Source organism: Solanum dulcamara, chromosome 2 (genome assembly GCF_947179165.1).
Source record: "Solanum dulcamara chromosome 2, daSolDulc1.2, whole genome shotgun sequence".
Classification (NCBI taxonomy): domain Eukaryota; kingdom Viridiplantae; phylum Streptophyta; class Magnoliopsida; order Solanales; family Solanaceae; genus Solanum; species Solanum dulcamara.
Genome location: NC_077238.1, coordinates 73,064,144 through 73,084,593, shown reverse-complemented (window position 1 = coordinate 73,084,593; position 20,450 = coordinate 73,064,144). Strand labels below are relative to the sequence as shown.

The 20,450-nt window shown below is 34.7% G+C and overlaps 1 protein-coding gene across 9 annotated transcripts; it reads right to left on the bottom strand.

Annotated features, from left to right (window-relative positions):
* Positions 1-1,091: 1,091 nt before the first annotated feature.
* Positions 1,092-19,282, bottom strand: LOC129880702 (uncharacterized). Of its 9 annotated transcripts, none has more exons than XM_055954873.1 (5): positions 19,174-19,282; positions 18,601-18,650; positions 18,058-18,124; positions 11,885-12,154; positions 1,092-1,397 (listed from the first exon to the last, which is right to left on the bottom strand). In XM_055954873.1, exons 1-4 carry the CDS (start codon positions 19,226-19,228, stop codon positions 11,904-11,906), a joined length of 423 nt encoding a protein of 140 aa, XP_055810848.1. In that variant the 5' UTR covers positions 19,229-19,282; the 3' UTR covers positions 1,092-1,397; positions 11,885-11,903. The 9 variants fall into 9 exon arrangements, 8 of the variants coding, with proteins under 8 accessions (XP_055810848.1, XP_055810841.1, XP_055810842.1 ...); XM_055954866.1 differs by lacking the exon at positions 19,174-19,282 and adding an exon at positions 14,969-17,259 and having other exon boundaries at positions 11,885-13,920; positions 18,058-18,134; XM_055954867.1 differs by lacking the exon at positions 19,174-19,282 and adding an exon at positions 14,969-17,259 and having other exon boundaries at positions 11,885-13,920.
* Positions 19,283-20,450: the final 1,168 nt, after the last annotated feature.

Below are 20,450 nucleotides of genomic sequence, written 5' to 3'. Positions count from 1 at the left end.
GCAATTTTAGTAATTGGAACTTGGACAGATTTCTTTGAACCCTCTAGAGGAATAAAGGACCAACCCCATCACATTTATTCTTTGCGGATGACCTAGTGCTAATGTCAAAAACAAACCTCAAATCATATAGTAGTATAAAGAATACACTACAAACATTTTGTGAACTTAGTGGTCAAAACATTAACCAGGATAAATCCAATATTCTCTTCTCCAACAACTGCACAGGTGATATAAGGAGTAAAATCACCCAATTCATGGAATTTACGGAAAGTACATCATTTGGGAAATATTTAGGATTCCCAATCAAGAAGGGCAAAACAACGCACCAAGACTTCCAATTCATCTTAGATAACCTGAAAATTAAGATAGCTAGTTGGAAGATCAAATTCCTCAACATAGCAGGAAGAACCATGCTAGCCAAGTCATGCTTAAACAACATCCCAACACATAACATCCAACTATATAAAATCCTAACCAGTATCACGAATAAGTTAGATAAAATACATCGTAACTTTATTTGGGGAAACAGACTCCAAAAGGAAATTGCATCTACTAAAATGAGAAGTTATTACTAGGGATAAGGATTCTGGAGGAATAGGGATCCAGAATAGCAAGGTCAAAAACAATGCCCTTCTGAGCAAATTAGCATGGAGAATCTTTAAGGACCCAACCCCCTATGGGCTTCCACACTACTAGGTATTTATATAAAGAACTCATCCATCAAAGATCACGAGAGACACCAAAAACGACAAAGTAATACATGGAAAACATACTTGAAGGATGACAACAGTGCCAAAAATGCCTACACTGGGATATAGGAAGCGTGAGAGGTATTAAATTTTGGACGGACCATTGGATACCTAACCTCAAATAATTAAGAAAATCTATTTGTGGACCTCTAAACGAAAGTGAGGAAAACAAAAATGTTAGGAACTACATAAATAATGGAATATGTGACCTCGGTAACTGTCACGCCCCGGGAAGGTACCCTAGACGTGGCCGGCACTCGAAAACCATTGATGACCTTCAAGCGAACTACTTGGTCCAATCACACTCTCATTCAGTCATATTCTATTAATGAAAGACTCAACTCACAAGGATTCTATTCATAAATAAGGTCAAAGGCCAACCACATATCCAATTTAACAACTAGTAAGAATGAAACTAGTCAAAACGAACAAATCAACATCATCTACACTATAGTCTATGAAGCCTCTATCAACAATCCAAGAGGTGCCAATGACAAGTTCATGGCTACCACAAATCAAAATAAGGAAAACAACCCAAAGTTGAAAAGATAACTGCGGTATCCTCCGAAAACAGGGAGGACTCATCAACTAGCTTGACGCAAATAGATCCTCAATGGTGCGCCTGTTGATGATCTCTAGTACCCGTCTCTGCATCATAAAACGATACAGGCCAAATGACGTCAGTATGTGGAATGTACGAGTATGTAAAATGGCAGAGTGAAACATGCATCAGGGTAGAATCAGTCAACTCAGGAGAGGAAACAATTCAATTAAGATGTCCTAAGTCTAAACAAGAATATGATTTAAACAAGACCAATTATGTACAATCCAATCCAATCCATTTCAATCCGACTCAGAGTACTATCAAGACTTATATGAGAGTTTCTCTTATCCGACAACCATTACTTATGAGCCAGTGATAGTACAACAAGCCGACGTTGTTGCCACGTCCGTTCATACCTTGCCAGGGTAGGAACGAATCAACAATCATGGATCTACAATCAATCAAGTCATATCATGTCAGGACAGTAATTTGGGAAACATCCGATTTTAACGGTCCAATCCTCTCCTACGTTTGGCGACATAGTTATTGGGTTTGAGTTATTAATTACTCTTACCCAATTTGGTGCTCGATACTCCTCCCAAGACTCAATGCTCATAAAACTCTATCCAATCAGTTTAATTTAATCATATCGACAAGTCTCATGTGGACCCCTATCAATTTATCAATTTTATCACAATCAAACCTTTCAACAAATCATACTATCCAATTAGTCTCAATCACATCTTTCAAGAGTAGTTAGATATACTTGTATGACAACAATAAGTTATGTTCATATTTTATACCATTCACATTCTTAGCTATCCCAATTCGTGCTTTTCATTCCAATCAATACATATACATTATCATATATATAGCTACAGTTTATGAAGTATCTTGTGAAAAGTAATTTGTTCAAGAATTCAAGCCATGAAGATCATCAATCAATTAATAGTATGTAAAGGTATTCTAGGGTTTTAGGAAAATTCAAGAAAACGTTCATGGAGGGTTCAAGTCTTTCACAATCTATCCAACACATCTATGGGGCATATGGAAGAACTCAATCCATATTTTAGGTTAGCCTTATATACCTTAAAATCTCCATAAATCTTGATGAAAAATCTTAACTTAAGAAGAACAATCAAGAGACCCTTTCTTGAAATTCTTTGACTTTTCTCTTGAAAACCCTATGGTTAGGATTTACGATTGCTCTTAGCGATTCATGAATAGATGAAGAAGTTTGGTTTGGAAAGCTTGAAATGTATGAAGAAATTACCTTATTGAAGAATCTTGAAAAAGAACCCTAACTTGATGCTTTCTTGAAAATTCTTGAGTGTTGATGTTTAGAAGTGAATGAGAGGGTTTTTAATGAGGAAAACTGATTTCTACAAGTTTAGGAACATTAGAATAACTCCCCAAAAGGTTATAGGACAAAAATACCCTTAAAAAATAAAGGGGGCGTCGTTCGTCTTAGGCAGTGGAGTCCGTGTCTTCTCCGCATCGCGGATCCATCGTGGACTTCTACCAGGATAGAGCGTCTCCAGTAAAATGGTCATAACTTTTTACTCCGAACTCCAAATGAGACAAACTTGATAGAGTTGGAAAGAAAACTCAAAGACCTTTAATTTGATAGGTCATAGGCCACCCAATTTGTTAGATGTTAGGAGATATGATCATTTGAAGTTGACCCTTATACGGACTCATCGGAAAACTTAGCCGATAGAAATTCTTTAGACTCGGCTTGGTGTTAGGGATCCCTTACGACCTTAAAACACATCTAATACACTTCAGATACTTAGGAATTGATCCTAACTTATATATACAATTTAAATTCTTCGAGTTTGATCCTACACGCACATGAAGAATGGTTCGAATCTAGGCAGAAAAAAATTGAGGTGTTACAGTAACCTATCTTACGATCTACCCCACAATATTAGACAAATAATCGTAGGAATTACCATACCTCAAATGAACAATAAAAAAGATACTCCAATCTAGTTACTAAACAATTTAGGGAAGTTCACTACTGCCTCATCATACCATATCCAAAAAATGTACCACAACAAGAATAAGCTACCACCAGACAATAAAAACCTCAATTGGATCTGAAAAATGAATTGTCCTAACAAAATCAAGTTCTTCATACGGTTATGCCAACATGAGAGATTACCAACAAGCAGTTACCTCCAGGGTCTTAGCATGGATGTCAACCCCAACTGCATGGTATGTGGCTCCATAGAATCAATTAAACACATATTCTTAGAATGCCCGCTAGAAACAAAATATTGGGAACAGCTGGACATGATTGATGATATCCAAAGTATCATTGACTCAAACAACCACCTATGGCTCATTGCTATCAAAAAAGCTAAAAACTATAAATTCAACAAAACATTTGACTGGGGAATGGCCTTTTCCTTTCTTCATTTGGAACATATGTCTTAAACGGAACCACAACTATCACAACAAAAAAAATATAGAGATACCTATAACACTCCCTTACCAAAGAGCTATGGAGTACTATCACCTTAAAAATTCATCCATTCAAAAGATACAATACCCCAATAACCATATTGAGACCTGGGAACCACCCATAACTAGACTAAAAATCATCGTTGATAGTTCCTATGATTATGGCTCAACCAACGGGGGAGCAGGGGGTGTAATCAGAGACAATAGAGGAAATTGGGTAGCTTTATTCTCTAATAAAAATGTAATGTTCGAAGTGCCGTCCAAGCAGAAATCCAAGTTGTCTATTATGGGCTAAGACTTGTTATATCTATGGGCATAACAACCATTGAAATTGCCTTGGACTCAATGGAAACCATAAGCCTAATTAATGAAGAAACAGAATCATGCTCTAACATTGTTCTAGAATGCAGGGAATTAACAACTAAAGAGCCCACTGATCAAGCACAACCGTAGGAAGCAGAACCAAGTGGCTGACCTACTAGCTAAAGAAGGAACAAGGTTGGAATCAAATGGAGTTTTTGCGAAATGGACAACACCACCACCTTTTGTAACCAAAGCAGTGGAAGCAGATAAAGGGAACTATAGTTTTGTTAATCTAGAAACGAATCATCTGCAATGTAATATACCTAGTAGTATGTTTAATACCTATGTTATCTCTGACCCTAGTGATAGTAGGTTGATGTACCCACCTGGTTGTATGGATGCGTATTAAGAATACATAAATATTTTCTTTTTACCAAAAAAAATAATTAAACCTTATGCTAGCACACACCTCCCAAGGTATGTGTTCCCAAGTCCTCGATTTGCCCAAAAGAAGACAATATCTCTACTTCAATTTATAACTCATTGAATTATCAATACATCAAATCATAAATTCAAAGAAAAACTTCCTAGAACGTAAACTATGTAAAAGGATCAGGTTTTTAAATGAGTCACTTCAAGGTTCAGCAGCACCTTTTCAAAGTCAATATGCCAATTGCCTTTTTTCTATGTGAATGCTTAAGTCTTCAGAGACTCTTCCCCTCTATTTAAGCACTACGCCCACAGAGTTTTATTTCACACAAACTCCTTGTTGAAAACAGACTCTGCGATCAAAACAAACTTTGTTGCTCTTGATTTTAGTTGGACTCTTCCTTCCAAAAGGCTTCTCTCATTATCAATGTTGTTGTAGGACTTGAACTACTTCAGGTTTGTCTTATCCATCTTGAATCACAGTTATCCTTTCCTAGATTTCTGCACCTCTATCTGTATTGATTTCATATGCTAGACTTGAAAGTATATTGGATCTTAGCTGCTCTTGACGGTGTATCTTAGAACCACACTGACTGGCGTGTTTCATTTGTCTATGTTAATCATCAACACTACATAACTCAACAATCTCCAATCAAAATAAGTACCAGAAAATTTTATCACAAGATTTGAATATAATTCACTGTGTCATTTCAGATATTTGATCAAAGGATGCCACTCTCTTTGACTGCTAAATCCCCACACTATGTGTTGGAAAAATGAACTCCTCGCAGGGAAGTCATTTTCATGATCCTTTAGTACTTGTTTTTTCTAGAAAAAATATTTTTTTGACCAACAAAAACATGAAAAATTGTAAATTCCTCTATACATAACACACCCTTAAAATTTCCATTATACTCACACAATCAATAAGATTCAAGGAAAATAAATGCAAATTCACATCAAAAGAAACAAGTTATATGATCACAAATAGAAACACCTGAAAAATAAAAAAAGAATGAGTATATAAAAGGAGTTTTCGAGCAAACCTTTGGTCAAAGATGAGGAAGGAAGAGAATGGATCCTCATTTTCTACACAAATAACTACTAGATATTTTGAAATACCCCGCAACTTCTAAGCAAAGATCTGAACAATCCTCTGTATGCATATAGGCCTGAACCCGATGAGTTCTAAGTTGTACATATATGTTAAGGTCCTTTTTAAAGTATTTTAAGTGTATTTGATGTGTTTTTGGGTCATAAGGAACCTCAAACACCAAGTCAAGTTCAAAACATTTCTATCGACTAAGTTTTAGCATGAGTTCATATAAATGTCAACTTCAAATAACAATATCTCTTAGAATATAAAGAGTTAGGTGCCCTATGACCTATAAAATTAAATATATATGTGTTCTCTTTCAAACGCCGCCATGTTTGCCACATTTGGAGATTGGAGTAGAAATTTATGGTCGTTACACTGAAGCATGTCCGGAAAGGGCAATTCGGTGAGCTCACTAGCCAATTTGGCGACTCGCCGAATAGTCCTCCTTATTCGAGAACCTCACGGAGTAGTTTTAGTTACTTATTTTACTAAGTTATGGTAGCCGGGGGGGCATGTCCCAGCAAACTTATTTCTCTTGATTTAGATTGAAAGGTTTGTTTCAGACATTAGTTTTCAGTCTTCATAGATATGTTATCTTTCTAATAAGACCTTTATGCATATGTTCCAACTTCTGCTTAGTTTTTTTATTATATGCTTTGATATATTATGCCAAGGGTTAAGCTTGGGACCACTCGTGGTTCTAAGTATCGTGTCTCGGCTAGGGTACAGACTCAGGTTGTGACAAATTTGGTATCAGAGCACTAGGTTCAAGTGTCCTAAGATGTCTGAAAAGCCGCATCTAGTAGAGTCCTTTTTATGTGTGTGAAGCACACCACACTTATAAGGAGGAGTCTACGGGATGTTTAGGAAATACATTACCTTCTTTCATACTTAAGATCGTGCAACAAAGCTATCCCTTAATAAACATGTACAAATTCGTGCATTGTTCTAATTCCTCTAACTATTCCTCATCTTCGAGGCGATAGAAGTAGTAAAGCTCAGTTCCTACTGATAAGTTGTTCTCAAATACAACTATCAACATTTTAGAGATTGCACAAAGGGCTTGAGAGGAGCCTATCAATGGGCTTTAGCCCTTCAATTCAAAATCTTACGTCCTTGTTTATGTGAATAGTGTTGTTTAGCCAAAATATGATATTTATTCAGATTTCTCTATTATCCTTCATTACATAGAACATCCATGAAAGGAGAAAAAAATGTGTCCAGATTCTTAGATAGTATTGGCACCCATAAGATAGTGTGATTTTGAGATTTCATGATTTATAACTAGTAAAATGACCCACGATTAGGAGTGTGAATCTAGAATTGTAATAGACAGAAGGTGAGGATATATATATATATATATATATATATATATATATATATATATATATATATATATATATATATATATATATATATATATATAGAAGTTATGTATCCATTATGTTAGAATTGAGGTGTTAAGTCTTCAGGTGGTAACTACTAAGGGGTAGTAAGTTAAAGTATTTTGCGTGGCAGAAGGTAGAGAAGAAGTCAGTGGTTAGGGATTGATAGATCTAGGCGTTGCTTTGTGATTTTGAAAAGGAACCGCTTAATGCTTGTAGAGCTATGAATATAGTTTAGATGTATGGATGGATAAGTAGTAGTGATGTGGGAAAGAAGGATATAGTAATATATTATAATTAGATAAATGGTAAGATTAAGATCGTCTGCCATTCGTATGAGGGTTAAGTGGACTGGTGTTCCTCAAATTTTATCTAGTAGCTGCTAAGCTAGAAATAGCATGCAAAGTTGGGTTGTTATGCATGTTTGGTGCTAGACGCTAAGTTTGAAATATGAATGATCACAAAAGTGGAAATAAATGATAGTTTTGGGTTAGTGATGCTAGTTTTATGAAATTGATCTAGTAGGCTTGAAATAGCATATGTAAGAATTTAAGTTTATTAACTTTCAACAAGTGTCGTGGTGCAAGTATGATATAGATGTGATTCATTGGTGAGACAATGAGTGGTGACTAAGTCATTGGATAAAGGAGATCCTTAAGCATTAGGAAGATAGAACTGAACCCAAGGTAATATGTGGTTGCATGATATTCTAAGATTATTAGGTATTATGTGTTCCTAATTAGTATGTTTTTGTAGCTAGGTGTGGAGAAAGCTAAGTATAGTATATCTTATTGGGTGTTCTTAAGAGTTGAATCGAGGATTAAGAGATAGACAAAGATTTTTTCTTTTAGTGAAGCTTTATTCTCAATTGATTTAGAAGAATATGAACTTAGAGGTGTGATGTTTGTTGAATAATAAGAAATATTAGATTATGAGCTGCTATGAAAAATGGTTATATTTACTAGTAAGAATTTATGTTATATGATGATGATTATAAAAGCTAGAAGTAAGAGTGGTATCTCTTAAAAGAATATACTATAATGAGGATAGTATCTTCCAAATATAATTTGTTTGGGTAAGTTAAGCGTTCATGTGTGTATTATCGCTGAGTTTAGAGGGTATGACATAGGCCCATATACTTGAAATATCGGCGTTGATCTATGTGGGAGATGATAGGGAGAAGAATCAAATTAAGTCTTGCAAATCAGATTATGATGTATTTCAGAAGAAGTTATGATAAGATGGCAATTCATTTCTACTCTAGAGTATTCCTCATATTTCAGTTATTATGACACCTTACTCATCTCTTACGCATTAGCATCATGCCCATGACCCATACTCATGCACCTCATACAGATTCATGCTTATGCTCAGATTCTAGAATAGAAAGCAATAACTTCAAAACAACGACCCTCATATTACTCAATGAATCTATGACTTTTAGCTCTATGATATACAACTTACAATGTATGTACCCATAATTTCTTAGCATGCTCAGTCCTATGTACTCATGAATATATTCTTGGTGATAAGTGAAATCACAATACGTTATGTATATTTTTAGATCAGGTTTCTTGAATAACTCGTGCCTATGATTTCGTTGTTCTAAATCCTATTTTTGTTCACCCATGATGGTGATGGATGGTTATGACATGTTCTATGCCTAGAATGCATCTATATGGATGCTTTATGCTTCAGGTACATGATGTACTCATGCCTATTACGCTTCTCTCTTGATACCCTCATTTATGAGTTTCAAAGTCATGATAAGTATAAGTTATGATTTAATAGTATCTCTCTTATTCTAGATCCTCATACTATAGCCTTTTGTGATCCTCCCTATGTTACGATAATGGTGTTTATAACAGCTAAATGATGGCTTTAGATGAGAAGGTAATTATCTCTTATTAGGAAAGCTAAAGATTGTTAGATGGGGTGGTTACCTTGAAGTCCATGAAGTAGTTATAGTGATAGGCTTGAGTGTCGTGTTGATAACATGGAAGAATGCATTATGCACAAGTACCTTCTTGATTTGAACTCGAGGTTAGTTCAATGGAGTGGTAAGAAGAAGTAGTATTTTTGAGATGGAATCCCTACAAAAATATAGGATTAGAACAGTCATATTACGTGTAGCACCTTGTGACTTCAAGTTAGGCCTGAACATTGTGAGAGCATGTAGTTAGACTCAGACTTGAGTAGAAGCAGTCACATGTACCCTTGTGGGGTTTATAAGTTACAGCTGATGAACAGTATTATTCAAGAGGAGAAGCATAATTTAGACGTGTTGCTAAGCTTGAAAGTCATCATTCGTATCGCTTAAGGCATATTAGCACTATTCTTACCTCATGCCCATGGTACCTACGTTTTATGTCAAGTAGTTTCAAATGGTGTGTGACCAATGATCAAATTTATACCGTTCCTACTTCACGAACCCATATCAGTCACGCATGAATTATGCCTATGATTCCTTCCCTTGAAATGTTATAAGAGTTTCCTTTTCAAGTCTTACTGAGGCCAATGGAGGCCAAGTTCATGTCTTTTTTTATGTTCTTCATGCCTATGCTAGTATTCGCACTCTTAGCTCGTGCTTTTACATTTTTATTGTTGATTACTAGACCCCAATTATTTGTACAATTCATCTTATGCTATTATATTCATCACAAATAGCCCAAAGAATACCAGCTTACTCTATTCACATGTTTATTCTAACTTTGATCCTCATTCGAGGACGAATGATCCCAAGGGGGAGATATTGTAACACCCCGCAACTTCTAAGCAAAGATCTGAACCATCCTCCGTATGCATATATGTCCGAACCCGATGACTTCTAAGTTTTAAATATATGTTAAGCCTTTTCTAAGTATTTGAAGTGTATTTGATATGTTTTGGGGTCATAAGGAACCTCAAACACGAAGTCAAGTTCAAAACATTTCTATCGGTTAAGTTTTAGCATGAGTTCATATAAGTGTCAACTTCAAACGACAATATCTCCCAGCATATAAGGATTTAGGTGGCCCGTGATCTATCAAATTAGATATCTATGTGTCCTCTTTCCAACACCACCAAGTTTTCCTCATTTGGAGTTCAGAGTAAAGAGTTATGGTCATTATACTGAAGCATGTACGGATAGGGCAATTCAGCGAGCTCACTAGCCAATTTGGCAACTCACTGAATAGTTCGGCGAAATCCCAACTTAGCTCACCGAATGGATCTGAAAACCTTCACAAACTGTTATTTTAAGCGATCTAAAGAACCCTTTTGCGACTCGCCGGATAGATCGGCGAGGAGACCCTAGCTCGCCTATTTGGCCGACGAGACTTATTAAAAGGTCATTTGTTTAATTTTTATGGTTTTCTTAGATTCCCAGAAGTGTATTCTTGACCTTTTACCCTCAATTAACCTCCCTAGGTCTACTTTATAGTTTATAAACTCCTTATTTATTCCAAACCCTCAGACAAATCAAAATTCACATGTTCTAAGTTATTTCAAGAGAAGAAAAAGCTAGGGTTCCAAGAGCATCCGTCGAGTTCTTCAAAGTCTTTCAAGAATCTAATTCTTCTAGGTATGTAAGGCTTCAATGAGAGTATTCCTTACACTCTCATGCCTAAGGTATTTTGATTATATGATGAATTATGTTTAAATCTAGGGTTTACCCAATCTTCCTCAAGCTATGAGTTTTATGCAAAAGTTAGAGTTTTCATGAAATATTTATCATGCATATCAATGAATTACTATAAACTACATGTTTTATTTTATGATTAGGATTCTCCAAGCACGTGTCAATATTATTTATGGAAGTATGAAAGCTACTCTTAAGTATTTTCAAGTTTAGCATGATTTTATATGGTCTCTTATGCATTTATGACTTTTAAGCATGGTATGATTTACAACCTAAATACAAGTTATTTTAAGGCATGATTTTGAGCTTAGTCTCACTTATGATTTAAGAAATGACTTTTGAACTTAGTCTCATATATGATTCAGATATATGGACAGTTTTTATACTTATGAGCAGTACACTTTTACCTTAAACTTCTCCTAGTAGAAGTCCTTAATCTCTGGTGTAACTGACTTCCAATCATATCCTTCAAGATCCAATTTTTCCTTAAAGATTTTTGTGATTGCCCGAGATACATCGATACTCGGCTCCAAACTTGTATAAATATAACAAGTAATTATTTCAATACTCAATTTTATTTATGTGCATCAAGCAGTGGCTAGAGTGTACTATCAGTGTCTTTAGAGACAATATAAGAGCTTTAAGAAGTGGAGGAAGTAAGGAAGAAAAATAAGAAACTTATGACAGTATTATCAAAGAGACAAGGATTAGTATAAATTATAAAATCCTGCTATTAGCAAATATTGAAATGACTAGTTGGGAGGACATTTTATTATCTATTTTTTTGAACAAACAGTACTAAGTATATAGATCTTATATTTCTCTCATCAAAACAACAGCTCTACATCTATAAAAATTGAGAGGTCCTAACTCAAGACAAGAGCTTAAAAGTTGATCACCAATAAAAACAAATTAAACAATAATTTTGCCAGACAATCTGAACATGTAGTGCAAGAGCATAAGTTCTGGGGACCTGCATATGGGGCATTCTGTTGCCACATTTTATAAATCAGATTCCTCACCACATTTTGTGGCCACATTGAACAATGGCTTATTATATAAGAGAAATGTAGACATCAGTAAGCCAGATATTTTCTTCAAGAATGAAATTTTATATACTGATTTAAAAACACCTCAATTTTGTAATTCATTCGCCATGAATGCAATTTAAGAAAACTAACAAAACTTCAAAAGTTTTATAGAAAAGTAGTATGGAAAGAAAATCAACATAGCTTATTTTCTTGTCTGAAGCAAAACAGTTTAAATGAAACGATGTTGTACACTTACCGTCCTAGGACGATTTCAATTAGGATGCGGGTACCATCAGTTGTATTTGACGAAGCTTGGATACAATGTTATTTCTAGGTGTTTCGATCCCCACAGATAAAGATGGTACTGATACGTTGACTGCAACTGAATTTGGCGTAACTGGTATCGACAGTTCAGGCAATGATGGTGCTTGATCAGGTGTGGAACTCGAAATTAGAGGAGATGTCACGGGATCTGCTATCCCTTTTCCAGAATATCTGCTTCGTCCACCTCCCCTAGGTGCCATATCTGCAATTTCAAGATTACATGTGGATCAAATAAGAACATAATGATTGAATCATGGTTTGATCTAATTATAACAAGAATAGGTAATTAGTTGATATATCACTTCAAGAACAAGATGCTTCTGAAAAGTAAAAAAAGAAAAACTTGTTAATCTAGACAACAGATAAAAATATAAACACTTCAAGGAATAAAAATTTTCCATCACTATTTAAAACATAGATCTAGAATAGTCTACTTCGTATCACAAAATGAGAGTGAGGGATAGTTGTTCAAAACAAACAACCTGGAGAACTATTAAAACAAAATAAGTATACCGATAAAAGAGAAACATAAATCAGTGACATCTAAATTTCAAAACTTTGTCAGCAAGAAATATAAAATCTGATTGCAATAAAATCAACTTATATACTACGTTTTAGTCACTCTAACTCTTATTTTGAAGAGATTGGAGCTCTTTGACTCTATTCACTGCCACTTTCACCGTATGCCTCTTCATTCTCATTTTCATCTGATTTTGATTCTGATTCATCATGAAGTTATGTCTCATCATCTAAATCATTATCCTCGTCTCTTAAGTTTATGAATTCGCCATTTGGATCATTCTGGACAACAGTTTCATTGTCAGACACCACATCAAATCTTAAACCATCTTCGTCACATTGGAATGGCTCTGCAACATTTACTAGAGGGGACAATAAAGATGACGGAGGCATATCCATAATACCCTGAGCTTTTTTTTTTGCACACAGCCCACCAATCACTCTTATCACGTCGTAAGCTAGGATAAGTAGCATAATACACTTGAGCTGCTTGCATTGCCAAAACAAATGGTTCATACTTCTTCAATTTCCTTCTATGGTTGATATCCACAAGTTTATATTGCGGTTGAATCTTCATTCCTACGTTTGGTGTTGGGTCAAACCATTCACATCTAAAGAAAACAATTCTTTTGATCGGTGTACTGCCCTTGTACTCCAATACAAGAATTTCAGTAAGCACACCATAGTAGTCATTGTCATCTGCACTATAATTGGTTCCTTTTATGCAAACGCCACTTGTTATTAGATGCTCTAGAAAAACTGCGACCTTTATTGTGAAATTTAAAGCCATTGACATTATAACCAGTGTATGGCTTCGCTGATCGACGTGGACCTTCTGCAAGCGCTTTGATGAACTGATTATCTATGTGGACTCGGGCCTATTAAATTTTAAAAAATTAGAGTTTCTTATAAGTGAAGTAAGTACACATGGAAACATATTGTACAAGTGCACACATATCTTGTGAACCATTATGCAAAATCTTCATCAAGTTTCCTGTCCACTTCCGGCTCCGTAATTCGTGGAAAATTTTGATGAAGGGAGTCAATAAAATTCCTTTGGATCACATATAAAAGTTTTTTTTTTGATAATTTCAATGTATAAATGAAAACAAAAGCTTGAAATCTTACTCCACGTGTGGCTGCACTTCTCTGCAATTTAGTAAAATATAATTATGATCTGCTTTAAGTTCTTCTTCGGTTAGATATCTCCGTTTTAATTTTCCAAATCCTCAACCTAGATAGGTGAATATAGAAATATTACCATCATATCCATTTTGTTCACCTATACCACCATCATCATTCCGTGGCACTTTTCTATGCCTTGTGTAAACATGAGGCTCGAAGTAGTGTGAACAAAATGACGAAGCTTCCTCAACTATGTGCGCATTGCATATGTATCCTTCAACGTGTGCTTTATTTCGAACATTATATTTATATTTTTGGAGATTTCTGAAAATAGCACAGAAGCTCAAGGCGTTAGTCACTCATAATTATGAAAATGAAGTTCTTAAATAGCCAAGTCTATTTTTGTAGGTAGGGACAGATGAAAGGAATTGTATATTGAGTCTGTTGTACTATATAATAGGTGGCTTACCATTTAAATACTTAGGAGTTCCTTTGTCTACAGAAAGGATGACAGTTTGCAATGCAAACCTTTAGCAGATAAAATACAGCAAAGATCACTAACTGGATGACTAGAGGATTATCATATGTCAGGAGGCTTCAACTAATTAGAGCAGAGTACTGTTTGGTGTCCAAGCATACAGGTCACATCTATTTTTACTATTACAAAGGTTATTAAACTCATCGAAGCTTCTTGTAGGAACTATTTGTTGACAGGCCATACCAATATTACTAAAAGGACACTTGTAGCCTGGGACACAGTGACTCTTCCTGAAAGTGTAGGAGGCTTGAATATTAACTTGAAGGTCTGGAATCAATCTACAATCTGCAAACTTTTGTGATTATTGAGTCAAAAGAAAGAAAAACTATGAATCAATTGGATCCATACATATTACATAAGGTATAGGATACTAGCAAATCACATGGAGGGGCTTGATATGCTTCTTGGATGATAGGAAAGATGTTTCATATGTTGAAATTCTGGCAGATTCATTTTAAATTCACAAACAGATCATAGGAGGGAATACAAAATATCACAAACTTATAAAACTTTAAGAGGTGGTGCAACAGATGTTCCTTAGAAAAATCTTGTATGTCACAATACTTCATGTTGTGAACGCTGACGTATGCATCTATTTAAGAAGTAACAGGAGGTTATTTGAGTCTTTAAGTTCTCTTTAATTAGAATTATGACTTTTCTATTAGAAATACTGATTAGTAATCGTCATAATGATTGTAAGGCTATTTAGTCGTTTTCTGAGAAGGGAAGGTTGCTGGTTGGCTCCTCCCTAAGCTTTATTGTCGCTTGGTGATTAATAAAAATAGTTTAATTGGCAAAAAAATGAAGTACTTAAATATATAAAGAAAGTCTTACCTCTCAAATGGATACATCCATCGATATTGATATTGAACCGGACCAGCTAGCCTTGCTTCATAAGCAAGATGCACAGGGAGATGCTCCATTGAATCAAAGAACCTAGGAGGGAATACACGCTCTAATTTACAAAGTATTTCAGGTATTTTTTGTTGAGGTCTTACCATATCCTCTTCACGAATTACTGTAGAAGTGACATCCCTAAAGAAAAGGCTCATCTCAGTAAGTGCTTCCCACACCTTTTTTGGTAATAGCTCACGGAATGTAACAGGTACCAATCTTTCCATGAATACATGACAGTCGTGATTTTTCATACCAAATAACTTGTGTTTTTTCATGTCTACACACCTTCCCATATTTGAGACATATCCATCAGGAAATTTTAGATTTTTCACCCATTCACACAATAATATTTTTGACTCTTCGTTTAGTGTGTAAATAGCTTTCGGGTATTTTCCATCAACAACATGTAATTCAGGGCGTCGACAGAACTCATTCAAGTCTTCTCTAGATTTGGGGTTATCTTTTGTTTGACCATCTACATCTAGCACTGTGTTGAACACATTTTCAAAGAAGTTCTTCTCAATGTGCATTACATCTAGATTATGCTGAATGAGATTGGTACTCCAATATGGCAAATCCCAGAATATGCTTCTCTTCTTCCAACCAGAAAACTTACCAATCCGACGATTAATAATATCAGCTCCAAGTTCGGTTACCTTTTTAAGTCCCAGTTCTTCTATCTCTTTTAAGACATCTTCACCTGAACGTAATGGGGTAGGCTGCATGGTTACTACTCTGTTCTTTCTAAATGAGCTCTTATCCTTTCTACATGGATGATTCAGTGGCAGAAACTTATGGTGGTTGTCAAACCAGGACTGCTTACCACCTTTTATCAAAGTAAAGCATCAGAATTCTCCATACAATATGGACATGCTAGCCTGCCTGCAGTACTCCATCCGGACAACATCGAATATGCAGGAAAGTCACTGATTGTCCACATCAAAGCAGCTCGCATTTTAAAATTTTGCTTCTTAGAGATATCATATGTGTTGACACCTATATTCCACAGATTCTTCAATTCAGCAATCAAAAATTGTTTGGCCCAGGAATTATAACTAACAAAAATAAATAAGGCTCTTTCATACACATCCAAGGAGGCAAGTTGTATGGTGTCACAATTATTGGCCAAGATAAATATTGTTTTCCCGTTTGTCCAAATGGTTGAAACCCATTTGTGGATAGCCCCAATCTAACATTACGACTTTCCTCTGAAAAAGATGGATGCATCTTATCAAAATGCTTCCATGCAGGTGCATCTGAACAGTGACGCATCACACCTTCCTCAACTTCATGTTCAGCATGCTATCGCATGTGTGAAGCAGTTGCTTTGGAAGTATACAGTCGTTGCAGCCGTGGAGTAAGGGGAAAGTAATACATCTGTTTGAATTGTACGAGATTTTTCTTCGAAGCAGATCTTTGACTTGTAGGTTTGTACCTGGGATGACTAAAAAACTTGCAATTTACAAGTTCACTATCCTCTCCCCAGTAAATCATGCAGGCATTGACACAAGTATGAATTTTTTCAACTGGCATGTTCATTTCCCTCATTAACTTTTTAGTTTTATAGAAATTTTTTGGCATCACATTATCAAGCGGAATCATCTCATTCACATATTGACAAATATCATCAAAACATTTTTCAGAGAGGTGGTGTTCAGCCTTGATATGCAACAAACGAGCAACAGCTGATAATTTTGAGTGTGTTTCAAAACCAAGCCACACTTCTTGATTTGCAAAATCAATCATATCATAAAATCTTTGTGCGTTAGGATTAGGTAATTCTTCCATATCATCTGGAACAAATGCGGGACCAGCAGCCTCATGAACCATTCTATGATATGATGTAGTTGGTCCAGGATCATCAAATGCACTAACATTCACTGGTAGGTTATTCATAGTATGATCCCAGTTGTGCATCCTTTCATCTTGATCTATATTTCTCACAACTTCATTTTCCCCATGCAAGTACCATACATGATATCCCGGTACAAAACTTTCTCTTAATAAATGCCCATGGACAGTATGAACATTTTCAAAGTTCTATTTTGACATTTCTTTCGGTTGCATGGGCACCTTAGTCTCTCTCCATCCCTTCCTTCTGGATGACTCATAGCAAACTCAATAAATTGTTGCACACCTCTTACGAATTCATGATCATATAGACCTTTGGTTAATCTTTTGTACATCCAGTCACGATTTGAACTCATTTTACTTATAAACCTTCTTTTCTGATAATGTGAGAAGGGTAAATAGTGAAACAAAAGCACACAGAGCATTGAAAAGAAGAAATTTGTAGTATAACAGGAAATGGAACACAAAAGGATGTTATTGTTTGAACTTTGAACTGGAACTCTCTGTTTTTTACAGCAGGTATGCAAGTTGTATATATAAACGAAATAATAACCTTTTCTCCTAAAATAACTCCAACAAAGTTCTATTCAAATAAATAGCTAATCTGATATCATTCCTAAATAATGGGAACTGAAATATTCGACTCAGTAAACTTAAAAAACCACAAGTTAAAACAGTAAAAGAAAACATATGAAGATGCATTCATTTTTTAACAAATAGCATTATTATTATAGAATTTTGAAGATGCTCAAAATTGTTTCTAACCGAGGCGTTTATAAAATTGTTTTTGGCCGCTCAATATAATATCACTTTAATGATTAAAACATACAGTCAGTTTTTTCTCTGACGGTTTAAAAAATGGTTTGCACTTTTAAACAGTAAGTACTTTCAGTAAACTTCATAATCACTTTGTTAAGTTTTGAATGATGTGGCTTAATCTATAAAAATATAAACTTATTTTTTAGCAGGGGCTCAAAAATAGTATATCTAACCGAACCCACTTCACAGCTATCTTAGAGAAATCTCCATATCAAGGAGATTCAAAAACACAAGTCTATATATTAACTATATGAATGTTATATATTAATCGAGCAAATAGAGCATATCAGAAGTTCTACAATTGACTGATAAAATCAAAGAAAAAGGAAAATCTAAGATTGATAAACAATACTTACCACTTAGCGGAAAGGATTGTGAAACTGAGAATCCAAGAGCGACAGATGAATTGCGGGTGAGTGTAGTCTGAGATAATCTTTCAAATGGAATTAAAATGAAAAAGATTTAGAAAAAGTATTGATATTGAACGTGGGCAGAAATTAGAGAAAGAAAAACTGAATAGTGGCGCGAGTCTCTGTATTTTAGGAATGTGGGGAATTTAGCGGGAAATGTTTTTGCTTTTTTTTTTCTTTCTTTTTAACTTTCCTTTTTTTTTGATACTTTCAAATATAATGAATTCTTCCAATTTTTATTTGAATTATTTGTACAATTTTTTAAAAATTCTTATAATTTTTTCACTACAGATTAAGTCCAAAACAAAATTATAGTCTATAATCTTTAAAATGATTGGATTTGTGATGAAATTAATATTAATACTAAAAGTTGTAATAATATGAAAGAATTTGAACAAGAACTAAAATCTACAAGTACCTTAGCAAAAACAAGCAACACATGCAATGATTAATTGAACAAAAGAGGGGTGAATAGGGAAGAAGACGTACCCAACAATACGATGATGTGGGTCTTTCTATAGATCCGAGATGCAGTCCATTGTTGGAAGGAGGAAGCACCACAACTAAAGTTTGATATGATAATTAGTATGAAAATAAATTGGACACGAGAATTTTACGTGGAAACCCCTCTAACTAATAGAAGTGAAAAAACATGGGGTAGAAGGATCTCACTATTAAAATATGGAATACACAGCTCTCAAATACAAGGAGAAAACAACAATTAACACTTCTATCTTGTAAAAGAAACAACTACTAAAGAGGACACTCAAGACTAAAAATATTTATCTTGATGTATAAATCTCTTTGTATTCTTACTCTCTCTTTTTGGGATGATGTAAATGAGGGTAAGAGGCCTCTATTTATAGGAAACAAAAACGTGTTTCTGTAAAAAGATTAACGCATTTTCAACGCGTTAATTGTTAACGCGTTTCTGCCAACTACTGTTAGACTCTTCTTTTGACTTTTTGTTATGCATTTTCCTTTATGCTTTTCCAACCTTTTCTATCTTTTTTTTGACTATCATTTTCTACTTTTTCGTTTCTAGCATTTTCTAGCATCCATAAGTTTGATACTCTTGAAAGATTAAAGATCTGATTTGCTCTAAGAGATTCTCCATGGATATATGAAATCGCTACAGCTAATGAGAGCTTGAGATGAAATCTTAGGCGATTTATAGTTGAATATTCCACTCTTGGGAGATCTATCATGATTTGTAATGAAACTAAGAAAACAAATCAGTAAAAATTTTGCTCTGTCGATCTAGCTGAGCTTAGAAGAATCTGGAAAAAAATTGGTGCAGGGTGTTTCTTGTTCTTTCCGCTTAGAGAAATCAAGTGACGAATTTGTTTCTATATTATTTAATTTAATTTAATAAAATATCCTCTACTAAGTTATGTTTAGTGGATTTTCTTTTTAAAAAATGTAAGGATGAAAACTTGAGTTGTTATAAATAAACTAACTTAGCTAATTGATAACAAGGAATAATAGAAAGAGAGAAATTTTAGAGAAAAAGGAGTTCGTGCATTTTATTTTGTAGAATTAATGCTTTTTTTGTGAATCTACAGTGAATTTACTGTTCATCTACAGTGAAAATACTATTCACTACAGTGAAAGTGAGTCTCATGGACATCCACTTTTGACTACTTTTTCAACACTCCCCCTTGGATGTTCATGTACAAAAAAAAATTCTATTGAAAGAACAAATATCTTGAACACCCATAAATATTGTGCCTCATTAAAACCTTATTAGAAAAAACCCAGTAAAAAAAAGCCTAATAAACGAAAAAGAGTACGCACATCTGATAATACACCTTGAGTGTTGCCTCATTAAAAATCTTGCTAGAAAAACCAGTGGTACAAAACCTAGACTAAGAAAAAAAGAGTACAACGCATATCATACTCCCCCTGATGAAGACATGATTTAATATTTCAAAGATGACGCATTCCAATCTTGTATCTCAATTTCTCAAAGGGTGAAGTTGGCAATGCCTTAGTGAACATATCTGCTAAATTATCACTTGAACGAACTTGTTGAATATCTATTTCACCTTTCTTTTGAAGATCATGGGTAAAGAAAAAATTTGGTGAAATATATTTTGTTCTGTGTCCTTTGATGTATCCTCCCTTTAATTGAGCTATACATGTAGCATTGTCTCCATACAATATTGTTGGAGCGTCTCTTGTCAAAGAAAGGCCACATATTTCTTGAATATGTTGAGTTATTGATCTTAACCAAATGCATTCCTGACTTGCTTCATGAATGGTTATTATCTCTGCATAATTTGAAGAAGTAGCAACCATAGTTTATTTTTATGAATGCCATGATATAGCTGTACCAC

Bases quoted from the DNA above. Each gene is read 5' to 3' on its own strand.
- LOC129880702 (XM_055954866.1), bottom strand. From the start codon at position 15,756: ATGCAGCCTACCCCATTACGTTCAGGTGAAGATGTCTTAAAAGAGATA. The intron at 13,921-14,968 runs GTAAGACTTTCT...TGCTATTTTCAG, and splicing joins TGGATGTATCCATTTGAGAG to AAATCTCCAAAAATATAAAT.